This window comes from Bubalus kerabau, chromosome 4 (genome assembly GCF_029407905.1).
Source record: "Bubalus kerabau isolate K-KA32 ecotype Philippines breed swamp buffalo chromosome 4, PCC_UOA_SB_1v2, whole genome shotgun sequence".
Lineage (NCBI taxonomy): Eukaryota > Metazoa > Chordata > Mammalia > Artiodactyla > Bovidae > Bubalus > Bubalus kerabau.
Window position 1 is genome coordinate 131,811,537 of NC_073627.1, and position 13,307 is coordinate 131,824,843.

Consider the following 13,307-nt stretch of genomic DNA (forward strand, 5'->3'; position numbering starts at 1 on the left):
AGACTAAGCAGATAAAACAACTAAGCAAACCCACTCCATGGACTACTAACTTTTTCAAATGAAATAATAAATCAATTTTTACACCAAGGCTGTCAAAAACTACATATATTTCAAATGATTTCATATGAAAAGGCCAACTTAAAGGCAAATTTTATCCAAAATAGAACTGGAATCTTAACTTCAAAAATGAACAATGTAAATTTCAGATTTTTCCTAATTTATGTCTTAACATTTCAAAGACAGCATCCTTGAAGTTTAATACATGTCCTTGCCAATGTACACTCAGAAATATAACCAATCACATTTTCACGACATGTGTCTTTACACAGATGCTGTGATTCTGAAAAATTAAAACTGTCAGAGAAAGATTATTGGAGTTGTCCAAGTTATTAAACTAGACACTTAACAAGGCTATGTCTGGAATCTGGGGCCCACTAATCAATCCCCATACCATGCTTTCCCCAATCCATAATGATGAAGTTTAAAAACATTAGAAACAATCTTACAAAACAACTACTAATACTCAACCCAATCCTTCTAATCTAGTGGTATGCAAGGCCTCAATCTCTTCATGTACTATGGATTAAATAAAATGCCAGATATTCAATATACAGGTTGGTTATCTAACTCATTAGTTTTCACTGTTTAAAATCCACTATTTTTTGAAAGCCGATATATGAACATAGTTAGGCACCAGGTAATAAAGAGAAGAAAGTGTCCCTGGCATGACCTAAGTATTGTGATCAGAGTCAAAAAAACCATGAGAGAAATGTGTTAAATGTCTACAAAAGGTGTAGCCCTAAGATACAGGAAGAATGTAAAGATTATTCTGGAAAAGAATGATAGTAGCAAATAGATCAGCTGAATAAAATCAACTGGTATAGCAATAAAACAGATTTAGGTTCTAGAGACTACCCTGTTGAGAACAATGACAAAGGTTGTTTTCTGTTTGAAAAGGCTATGGCCTAGCAATTACGAGTTACAAGAAAAGAATATACAGTCAATGCCCTAACCAAAAACCTCATGAATCATTAAAAAAAAAAAAAGTTAGCTAGCACAGAACACAACCTCAGAATTTGCAAGAAAGGTTCCAACCAACATTATTTGGATGATACAACTGCAATCCTACTGGGCAAGTACCTTTCAATGCAAGGAAAGAAACTGAAGAAATAAATAAAAGAAATTAACTAATATATAAATACCTTACAGACTCAAATCCTTAGTACTAGTATTTATGATGCTTTTACATATTTATATATTTGTAACATAAAACAATTCTGACCATTAGCATGAAAGATCAGCCCTATAATTCCAATTTAAAACACTATTAACACCTAACCTAGACTTGTAGTTTTAATTTGAATTTCACTATAAACAGTACTGAAACTTAGGATATTAAGATTTATCATGCTTGTAAGTTTATTAAATGTTTTAAGATTTACCATAACAATTGTGAAGGTTTGTCTGAAAACTGAACTATTTACCAAATAGTGAATATATTATTTAAACAGTTTTTTAAAGTTTTAAATATGTTTGTAAAAGGGATAAAATATAATTAAAGTCTCCTTTTAAAATGATTGCCTAAACTTACTATATTTATCTAAAAAGATTTGTTAGGCTGAAGTTTAAAATTCAAGAGCAATTTGGGGTTTAAAATGTAACTTTGATAAACTACATACTAATTCTTTAAAACCAAAGGAACTTCCAAATAATTTTTTCTGTTTAGAAAAACCCACCTTCAGGATACAAAATCCCACTTAACTCTTATTCATCCTTCAATATCTATGTAAAACTCTTCCTTTTCCATGAAGCCTTTCCCCTTTTCTATAAATGGATTTATCCTTTTACCCTATACTAGCAAAATCCCATGGACGGAGGAGCCTGGTGGGCTGCAGTCCATGAGGTCGCTAAGAGTCGGACACGACTTAGCGACTTCACTTTCACTTTTCACTTTCATGCATTGGAGAAGGAAATAGCAACCCACTCCAGTGTTCTTGCCTGGAGAATCCCAGGGACGGGGGAGCCTGGTGGGCTGCTGTCTATGGGGTCGCACAGAGTTGGACACGACTGAAGCGACTTAGCTGCAGCAGCAAAAAGAAAATAAATGTGTCTCCATCATTCAAATAGCTGATTTATTCTATTCTAGTGGCATAACTTTTATGAACACTCTTCTTTAGGAATCTACATTGCGTATCCAAGCATCACATGCACTTTCAGAAAAGGGACTGTATTTTATACTACTCTGCTGCTGCTAAGTCGCTTCAGTTTATACTACTCTAAATCTCTAAAAATATTTTACACAAGGCAATGCTAACACATAGTAACTATTGGTGGCTGATGAACTGAATTCTACAATCTTGCATGCCTTTTCAAATGGACCATTACCTCTGTTACGTCCCAATGGTGTAAAAACTGATCCAAGTCAGTGAGGTAAAGTAGCACAGGGGAAAGCTGCGTCTGGATGACATGAGGCACTCCTCGAAGGCTCTGAAGCCAAGTCAGTTCTTCTTTTGAAAACCCTAATTTGAGTAAGAAAGCCAATTTAAAATAAATCACAAAGCATGTAACATTCAATAATTTTTAAAAAATAAACATGTATCTTCAAGTTAAATTCTTCAAGCTAACTGTTTTCCCTGAATTTCTTCATGTATTATTTTAAAAAATTAAATGCCAGAAATGTAATAAAATTCATATAATTATGTACACAAAGATGTGACCTGAATCAAATGTGTAACACATCAAGAAACAATATTATACCCCTTATACTGAGGACTTTACCACCTTTATACTTAAATAAATGTGAAAGACACAATCATCCTAATTAATGTCAGGTTTAAAAAAGCAAATGAACAAGAGAAACAACATGCTCCTTCATACATATACCAAACTCTGTATTCTTACATAATAGCCTTTCAAATGTTTTAAAACTATTCCATCCCTCCTAAGTCTATTTCTTCCACAATTACTGTGTACTTTCTTCTACCTATCCTATACAGTAAGATTTCTGATTCTCTTACCACCTCTATTATACCTAATCTGACCTATACAAACACCTTGCCAAAGCCCCTCCTGAAAGACAGCTCTTAGAATGATCAGAACACCAGCACAATGTGGTCTGACCCTAGCTACCTGCTTTGATGTTTTCAGATCACTCTGCACTTCCACGAACATGCCCGAAAGAGTCATCATCTGGTTTGGAAGCCATATCACACTCCTGACTGAATCCTAATGAGTTTCCTAAAATCACTAAACCCTCTGACAGGTACTACTAATTAAAACATAAAGCCCTCACATCCATCTCAAACGCATACATCCAAAACTATCAAACAAACACGTACAAGTCTACTTGTTTCTCTTATATAATATTTATCTTGTGACATTCAGCTCTTTATTATAACCTTTCAAGCTATTTTTGGATTCTGACTTAACATATTAAATAAGTCTCTTAAGTTTAAGTCTTCAGAAAATTTCAAACACTGTCATCTTTATCATCCAATTACAAAACTACTGAAGACAGTACAATCATTTAAAACAACAGTAATAATACTTACCAACCTAACACATCAAGACTCATGGTACTAATTTTTCTTTGAAACCAATGGAAAGCAAAATATGGCTAATTAAAATACGATGTTTTTCCTAACACACTGAACATTTTAAACATGTTTAAAATGAATATTCTGTTCACCATCTTATTAAACTATGCAGTGAGGTTCAAAACTTGGACCCAAACAGCTAAGACAGTAAATCTCAGGAGAATTTTCAATCTAGGTTCTTTTCCTTTCCTTAACTTGGCAGATCAGTGTAGTTACCTGTAAGTGTTGAAAATAAAAAGCTGAAATAGTCCGCATTACTGATGTTTAACTGAATACTTCCATTCTGTTCTTTCACTGAAGACTTCCATCCAGAAAATGACGATCTATAATAAATGGAGACCTAGTACTAGAAGTGACCAACTTGAAGACTCAGGAATAAAGCACAGAATATATGACTATTTTTCTTTATTGAAAACAAGTCTAATTTAAGAGCTCAGACAAAAATCCATAGTATGTATCATCTTTACATATAAGGGTTCAAGTACCATAATATGGAAAACATTTTTAACATATATTTATGTAAAGTTTCCTTGAAAAGCATAACCAGTCCACATATATGGTACAACTTAAAAAGTTTTCCACACCACTCAAAACTCAGATTCAAGGACCAAGATGAAGTTCTGCTTTTCAGTAGTAGGTTCAGCTGCTATGTATTTACTACCTCATCTTTATAAAAAAAAGTCTTACCCTGATTATATAAATGAGGTAAGTTTAAACAAGCTCCTGCTTCCTACCTAAGCAAAAGCATCTTAACTAGGTAAAGAATATCTCAATTTAAAGCCACTCTGTGATAACTATGCATTCCTATACTTTGCAAAGACTAGTTAGTCTACTTCACAATACTGCAGCTAAAGTATTGGTAGGGGACTTAAGGGAATAGCTAAACATAAAGCAGCTTCTCATTAAATGAAGATCATCTGGTTCCTGCTATGAGATCAGTTTCCAGTGATATCTTTAAAAACTCTCTTCAAGGTAAGACTAAGAAGGAATACAGCAAATGTCAACCATGGATACAGAAAAAAAAGAAAAAGAAAAAGCTGAGAATAATCAGATCCAAAAAGCTAAGACTACAATTTTTTATCACAGAAATCTGAATAAATGTCAAGACAAAATTAGGAGTTTCTAATTCAACGAGAAGAACTTAAATTTTTTTACCACTGAAATAACTATTTATTAACATTCTTAAAAGTTGGGGAGTTAAAAATAATGGAAACATTCTTCTGAATCATTCCCACTTAAAGGACTTCTCTTTGCTTAAAGGGCTATGGACGGAATATCATAAGCTAAGAGGTTATAAAAAGTCAGAGATGCTCAATGGAAATGAGTACAAAATGGTGATTAGAAAACAAACCAATATCCTCTTGAACCCAGTGAAAACTGTGCCATCCAGTGGCTAAAAGGGGTAGCAAATCCATTTAAAAATCTAGTTTGGAGGGTTCAAGATGGGGAACACATGTATACCTGTGGCGGATTCATTTTGATATTTGGCATAACTAATACAATTTTGTAAAGTTTAAAAAAAAAAAAAATCTAGTTTGGACAAAAGACAAGCAATGTATCACACTGTCCTTAAAACTATCATGACCATATATACTGGACACACCAGAACACTTCTGAGAATAGAAGGGATGCTTTCATCAATTATGTCTGGACAACAGAAGTAAACCAGACCTGCTCCTGGCAGTCCAGCTCGCATATTCACCCTGCTTCAAAACCGGGCTGAATTTCTCAGTTAACCTCTCCCTTCTCTGATATTTTTATCTAACAGTGTAGATTACGTTTCCACATCCATGTCTTATGTTCCCCAAACCAGCTGTAAATAAACTAGGGGCAGAGAGGATAAGGAAGAGTCAAGGTCAGCAGAACAACACAGGTAGATGGAGGAGGAGGAAAAACTCAAACTCAAAAACCTCTAAGTGGATGGTAAAAAAGGTAGGAACAGCAATTCTAAGTACAGTTTTTAAAAGATAAACTAAACACCAACAGTTTTAAGTTGATGGGTTTTTCACACATTGAACAAACTGAGATGATCTGCTCTTAGATAAACTCCCTCTGCTAGAGACAACAGTGTCAGAACTACAATACCCACAGTGAACTAGATCATAGAGCCCAATTAATGTAACAGATGAAAATCAGAAGTTATTAAAGGACTATTTCAGGAAGATTAACCTGACAACAGTGCATGAAATATATGGAGCTGAGAAGCAAGACTACTTACAGGTGGGAGATAATGAAAAAGCTTGCTGGTTTACAGTCATGATCAAGGACAGAAGGGGTATTTTGAAGAAAAAACCAAAGATATGAAATAACCCAGGTGACTTCTAAGGAACCAAACATTATTCTTCAATTCTAAATCTAGAAAAAGTGATGCAATAATAATACCACTGGCCTGGGAAAGTTGAAAAGCCCCCATTTTGTTTTAATTTTTAAAGAGATTAGTTTGAATAGGGACAATACATCTACAGAAAGAGAAGTCTACTAAGACTCTGTGCATGTGCTAAAAGGCAAAATTTAACTTAGTAGACTTTTAACTACATGACAATTTGCTTTTGATTATTATAAACTTCTATTACCATTACTTGTAAATTAATATTTTCTCAGTACGTGCCACAAATAAAAAGGTCAAAAAAGACTTGTGAAAAAATCCTTGACAAAAGTTACTGCGCATAAGTCAATCATAACTGATGCCAATAAATACTAAATACAAGTTCTAAAGAGAATTAATTTTAAGAGGTGTTCCAAAGTTACCTTTAAATGAATGTTAAAACAGATCCTCCACTAGTGCTATCATGGGAAAAGAGTGCCCTCTACTGGAAGTTAACAGACATGAAACCACTTAAGTTAAATTGTATTTCTTAAAGACCTGGCATTAAGTACTGAACTAGACAAAGAGGGGTTTCACATATAGGCAACACATTGCAAACAGCTCTCTTTTGCTAAAAGGAAAAAGTTATTATCAGTTATGAAGCACACTTTGGGTGACAACATTCAAACATACATCCTATCCTGCTATGAAGAGACTGGCAAACAAAGAAAATCTACTAATAAAGTGAGCTGCTGCTGCTAAGTCACTTCAGTCGTGTCCAACTCTGTGCGACCCCATAGATGGCAGCCCACCAGGCTCCCCGGTCCCTGGGATTTTCCAGGCAAGTGAAAGTGAAGTCGCTCAGTCGTGTCTGACTCTTAGCGACCCCATGGACTGCAGCCCACCAGGCTCCTCCGTCCATGGGATTTTCCAGGCAAGAGTACCGGAGTGGGGTACTTCTGTTTAATTGGGACAGAGGATCTGCCCAAGAAGCCAGCTACAGCCTAGATTCAATTCCTGCCTAAAACTATCAGACCCTGGCCTTGAGCCACAATCAGTAACAAACGGCTGAATACAAAAGTACTATGCCTGATACAAACATTAAATTTTAAAGGATACTTTGAACACTCACAACATGAAACACTATTAGTTTTAAGACCTTTGAGGGTAAAACGGTACAGTCACACTCTGGAAAGTAGTTCCTCAAAAAATTAAACAGAAAATTAACATATGATCCAGCAATTCTACTTCTGGGTATTACACAGCCAAAAGAATTAAAAGGATTCAAACAGGTTATCTGCACACCAATGTTTACAGTGGCATTATTCATAATAGCCAAAAGGCAGAACAACCAAGTATCCATTGACAGATGAATGTATCAAAATCACGAACACAAAATAGTGGTAAACAAGGGCTGGGAGAAGGGGAAATAATCCGTACAGAGTTTCAGTCTGGAATGATGACAAGTACGGGAGATGAACAGTGGTAGCAGCTACACAACAGTGTGAATGTACTTAATGCCCCCCAACAGTTCTAACTGTATACCTAAAACTGGTTAAAATGGTTATGTTATGTATATTTTACCACACACACACCCACCCCAAGATATTTCAATGATTCCTTGTCTGAGTCCACAAGCTTTTATTTCACCACCTACATTAAACTGAGCTCCCTTCCAAAAAGGAAGACCTGTATTACAATTTCATAACACCAAAAGTTTAAAAGCACAGCACTCTCATCTGCCACTGAATCCTTACTATGGCTTCTGATAATTTTAACCCTTGTTTCAATCCACCTACACAAATCACTGTATGTTTCTACCTGATGGCTCAGCGGTAAAGAATCCACCTGGGGTGCAGGAGAACAAGGGTTCAATCCCTGGGTCAGGAAGATCCCCTGGAAAAAGAAATGGCAACCCACTCCAGTATTCCTGCCTGGAAAATCCCATGGACAGAGGAGCCTGGTGGGCTACAGCCCATGAACTTAGTGACTGAATTCATGACAATGCAAACCACTGAACAAACAACCCGGAGCAGTCTTCCTCAAAAGAACTCCCTCTATCAGTAATAACCAACAATTTTAACTGCTGTTTTAAGAGCAAATGAAGGGGGGGCGGTGTTATTTTTAAAAGTCAGTTCGTAAACTGCCAGTGACAGGGGAAGGGTGAGGGAGAAGATTATACACTTGAAATACAGCTCACTTCAGCATGCTACCTCATGTGCAGTATCCCGATAAGCATGGCAGCCAAATCTGCACTGAGTCTTCCCATAATACAGCAGCGACTTAACCGAGAAAGCAAGTCAGCAGGCAGACTGGGTAGAAAATACACAAGCTGGACCAAAAGCTGCTGAGACTCTGCTGGGAGAACCACCACAGTGCCTTCTTGTGGATCTAGTGAGGTAGGAAGACAAGTTAAATTTCAAAAGATATACAAACAAGAATTAATAAGGCAGACTGATCGTTTTCACTGTGCTATGTTGAATTCTAACATATCAATTACATGGAAAAAAGTTTTATCAAAAAGCATATATGTGCGGCTTAAGGTACTGCCTAGAGTAAAAGACTAAATACAATCATTATTTAAAGATAACATTTAACACTCAATTTCATAACATTCAAATGTGTTATTTGAAATAAAAACTGATAGAGTTAAAGGAATCAGAAACAAACCTAAACAGTAAAAAAAAACAAGCACTATTGCCAAACAGGGACAATTATAATATCAACCTAATTTAAAACCAAAGACTTATTTGAGTATACACACACGCCTCTACATATAAACAATACTAAAAAATATAGATTTTATAATACCACACACAAAAGGTAGACACAAACCGATGTTCGTCACCTAATAAATGGATAAATATAAAGTGGTATATCTTCAACAATGGAATGTTACTCAGCATTAAAAAGAAATACAGTACTCATGTATGCTACATCATGAATGAATCCTAAAAACAGTATGCTAAGTCAAAGAAGCCAGACTGAAAAGATCCACATTATACCATTTCATCTGTAAGAAATGACCAAAACAGGCAAATACAAAGAGACAGAAATGGTGAGCAGTGGTTGCCAGGAGCTGAGGAAGGAAGAAATGAGGAAACAGGGACAGACGACTAATGGGAGAGTTTCTTTCTGAGGTGATAAAAATATTCTGGAATAAGATAATAGTGACTATTGCACAATCTTGGGAATATGGTAAAAATTAATAAACGGCAGAGTGTAAAATGGCCAATTTTATGGTATATGAATTGTGTCCTGATAATAAATACTAATTATACATATGTATATATGTCAGTATGTTTTCATTGATATTTTTGCTTAAAGAATGAAAAGGTTTCAGGGGTGAATAAAAAATTAATATATGAAAGCCATACAAGATATCAATAATGATTAAATAAGTAAAAAGTGCCATCAAAGTTCCGAAAGAATTCTGTAAAAATACCTGATCAGTTTTGAATTTGTGAGTTTTGTGGCTTAAAAGACAATTTAAGATTTGAAGAAACATCTACAACCTTTAATTTTCTAAAACTATTGTATTAAGTAATGCTATTGAAAATGAATTTACTGTTTGATATTTTGTTCATTTTACCATGGTATAATTAATGTATAATTTGAAGGAAAAGTAAAACCTAAAGATCTCCCCTTTGAAACATCGTTCCTAAGTTGGGGTAGGCAGATTACTACTTACATAGGTAAACAAAACTCTTACCATAGATTCGGAGAGCAGTAACTTGTAAACTTTTGAGCAGCTCTTTATTTGCTCGGGCTGCAGCAGTATGGATAATGTCAATAAGCTGTGTTGAAAGTTCAGGGTTTCGGGAGCCGAGATGAGCAAGCTGCAGTGGTAAACCAGCCAACCAACGTGATAACACTTTACTACGGTATCTAAGGCCATCAAAGACAAGGGAAATACACCACATTTATTTAAACATTTGAGAGCCTATAAGATGGCTGGCATCATTTATTCAGCTATAGCATTCTCTAAGGTTTTACCCACTGTATTTTAAAAGTTTATGTAATTTGGGGTACTATGTAAATTGTAATTTTATCTTAAAGGACACAGACTCTACTTAACTTCTTGCGAACTATTTACACTGATTTGTAATAATTATTTTACTATATTAAGTCACTGATGCACTCAGTATAGGATGCCCCACATTAAGTGGCTTCAAACTTGTGTTATTTCAGTCCTTTCATATACTTGCTAACTCTCTAATGTCTCATCTCGGACACAGCAATCACTTTTGCCGTCCCCCAGGAGTGATTTACACATGACCTTTGGAGTCTAACAGACCTGAACTTAAGTCTCAGTCTAGCTGCCCTTTAGCAGCATGACACTCACCAACCTATTTAACCTAAGCTTCCTTCTATAAGGCAGAAACCAATAGTACCTACATCAAAGTATGAGAATTACTGAAAAATTAAAAAAAGCACCTGACTCACAGTAAAGACTCGAATATGTCCTAATAACTACCTATGTATGCTGAGGTATCCCAAATCTCTTATCTTTCACCCAAACATCTCTTCCAGACTATCCCAAATAAACCTCAAGCTCACTGTATCTAAAAACTGATTCCTTAGTTCTACTTTGTGTGTTGTCTATGTCACCAGACAGCACCAAACTAAGCCAGGAACTTTTTCACTTTAAAATACTCCCATTTTAAAAAAATTTATTGAAACATTTTTGACACACAGTATTATGTTAGTTTCAGGTATATATCACATAATAATCTGACAACTGTACACACTGCAAATGGTCACAAGTCTAGTAACCACCTGTCCTAACAAAAGTTACTCGAGTATTACTGGTCATATTCTTTATGCTGTATATTACATCCCCATGGCTTATTTACTTTATAACTAAGTTTGTACCTTTTAATCTCCTTCACCTATTGTACACCTCTCCTCTTCTACTGCCCTCATTCTTATACCATATGTCCCAATATGTCACTAAGGGCCAGAGGTTAAACCTCCATAATTTTAATGGGAAGCAAAAGAAAAAGCTGAGGCTGCTACAGGTGGTTCCAATTGTCCTTTAGCTGTTAAGCAGACAAGTGGAAATACATGCTCAAAGAGACTTTTACCTTCTCAGTTATGTGTATAAAGGTTACTGGAACTATTATGTACGCCTCTTTATAAAAAAAAATTTTTTTTAATGAAACCAAAAAGGATAGAGAGAGAGAATTTCTCCAAAGATTTAATCACTCTATCATCTTATTATACAGATTACAAAGTAACCTGGTAAGAAAAAGAAAAGCAAAATAACAAAGGGAACTGTACCGGATTCTGTAAGATCTCAGTTCTTCTTTTTGATAGATTTTACTGAAAAACTTCAGTAACAAAGTCCGAACTGGAATGAGAAGGCCTCTCTGCTGATACAATGTATAAACTGCCTTTATGAGAGACTCCGTAGCCTCTAAAAACAAGAGAAAACAACTGCATGTGAGTCAAAATGTTTCTTCACCAGCACTGTAATTCTTCTAAAAGCACAGAAGCACCTTGTTCCTATGACAAAGCAGATTTTAGCGACAAACTGAGGACTACCATCAAAATCCTACATCAGTGGCCTAATACAAAAGTCAAACCAACCAGCAACTGCAGTACAAATTTTCCTAAGAGACAACAAACCTAGGAAAGGACAACAAAAAACAGAATACTAGAAAGGTGGATAAGCCAGGAACCAACCAGCAAAGTTCTGTTTTGAATGAAAAGAATTAGTAAGTCACACTAAAAATTGACTTAATGCAACGTAACTTCAAGTTACAAGAAAGGTGAAGAGATAAGGATTAATTTCTAGTCAAATTAGATCAGAAAAGAGTATTTCTTCATCCTTAGGCTCAATGTCACTTCCTCTTAATAAAACTTACCTCCTTTCACTCCAACTATGTAATCTAGTAGAAAACCTACCCATCTGCTTCAGAGTGGACCTACCCACTTAAAAAGGGGTCTTCTCAGCCATCAGGGTTCAAGGAGATATTCCTTCATGATTATGCTAGCTACCTTTTATGGCTTGAACGTAAATGACTATGTGAAATGCTTGACAGTTATGAACTCAAATTTAGGCTCTAAATACTAATAGCATGTGTAAGAGCGCCTCTCTTAAATAAGGACAAAGCATTAACACCTACCTCTGTTTGGCTGTATCTGCATTAACCTCCAGGAGACTCCAAGCAATCTGTTCAGCTGCTTACTATTTAGCCTAGAGCCATCTTCAAGGGTTTCTGTTACAAATTTCCTTATCCTTTCTATCCAACTGGAATCCTTCTGCAAAGTTGAGGCATTTGCCAGGGAGACCATGATATCAGACAGCGTTAAATTCAGTAAAAGATGATCTACATTATTCGAGAGAATCGTGCAATGCTTGATGCTAAAAACAAAGACACACAGAACTGTTACGTATTGTATCTACCATGCCTGCTTCACTTAAATACTTAACTATTCCTCCCAGATCCCCTGGTAGCTCAAAGGGTAAAGAGTCTGCCTGCAATGCGGGAGACCCGGGTTCGATCCCTGGGTTAGGAAGATCCCCTGGAGAAGGAAATGGCAACCCACTCCAGTATTCTTATCTGGAAAATCCCAGGGATGGAGGAGCCTGGCAGGTTACATACAGTCCATGGGGTCACAAAGAGTCGGACACTACTAAGTGACTTCACTTTCACTTCATTCCTCCCAGAATGAATTGCCAAGAAGGTAGGTATATAAAAGTGACTGTAAGTAAACCATTCATTACAGAATCAGGGTTGTTAAGGCATAAATTAAGAATGCATACTGCTCAGTTCATTACCCAAGTTGCTATTCACACAAAAAATACAGGCCCTTGAATTGGTAATCCTATATGTAATATGGGGATAACAACACTTGAAAACTTCAACACACTTGAAGATTTTAAGCAGATATTTATATTAGGATGAAACTCACAACAGACCTTGATTCTGCTTCTAACTAATTTTGACTTAACAGAATCACTAATTTCTCCTGGCCACAAATTCCTTATGTGTGAAACAAGAGACTGGTTTAGATAAGCCCGATTCTGAAACAACTTAATTTTATGACTCACATATTAAAATCACTTTTTCCTAGCCATATAAAACACATTTCTTTCAAAGCTTGAAAGAAATTTCAAAAAAAGGTTCTAATAGATTATCTTAACAAAAAAAGAATTTGCAACTTAGGATATAAACCACTAGATACATAAACACTATATAAACACAGTGTAGATTTCAGGCTACACTGCATTCAACAGCAGAACCTATTTATTTCCATGTTCAGAAACACGAAAGTTGATTAAACTAAAAAAATACCTGAAACTAACTTATTTTAAAAGAAAAAGTTAACCCTGGATTAGGCATGAGAAAGGACACAGTAGTAACGCACCACAAATACAAGGGAAGGGAACTTTTTAA

General features: G+C 35.6%; 1 protein-coding gene across 6 annotated transcripts in view; it reads right to left on the minus strand.

The window, feature by feature from the left end:
• Nucleotides 1-13,307, minus strand: part of TEX10 (testis expressed 10) — a 49,113-nt gene that overhangs the window by 16,950 nt on the left and 18,856 nt on the right. For all 6 annotated transcript variants that reach the window (XR_008713713.1, XM_055578648.1, XM_055578650.1 and 3 more), the window contains 6 exons: nt 12,033-12,271; nt 11,185-11,320; nt 9,614-9,789; nt 8,115-8,292; nt 3,813-3,919; nt 2,386-2,519 (listed from right to left, as the gene is read on the minus strand). Coding sequence is in view for 5 of the 6 variants with exons in the window: in XM_055578648.1 (XP_055434623.1) it covers nt 2,386-2,519; nt 3,813-3,919; nt 8,115-8,292; nt 9,614-9,789; nt 11,185-11,320; nt 12,033-12,271 (970 nt within the window). In the remaining variant the exon portion in view is untranslated. The remainder of the gene's footprint in view (nt 1-2,385; nt 2,520-3,812; nt 3,920-8,114; nt 8,293-9,613; nt 9,790-11,184; nt 11,321-12,032; nt 12,272-13,307) is intronic.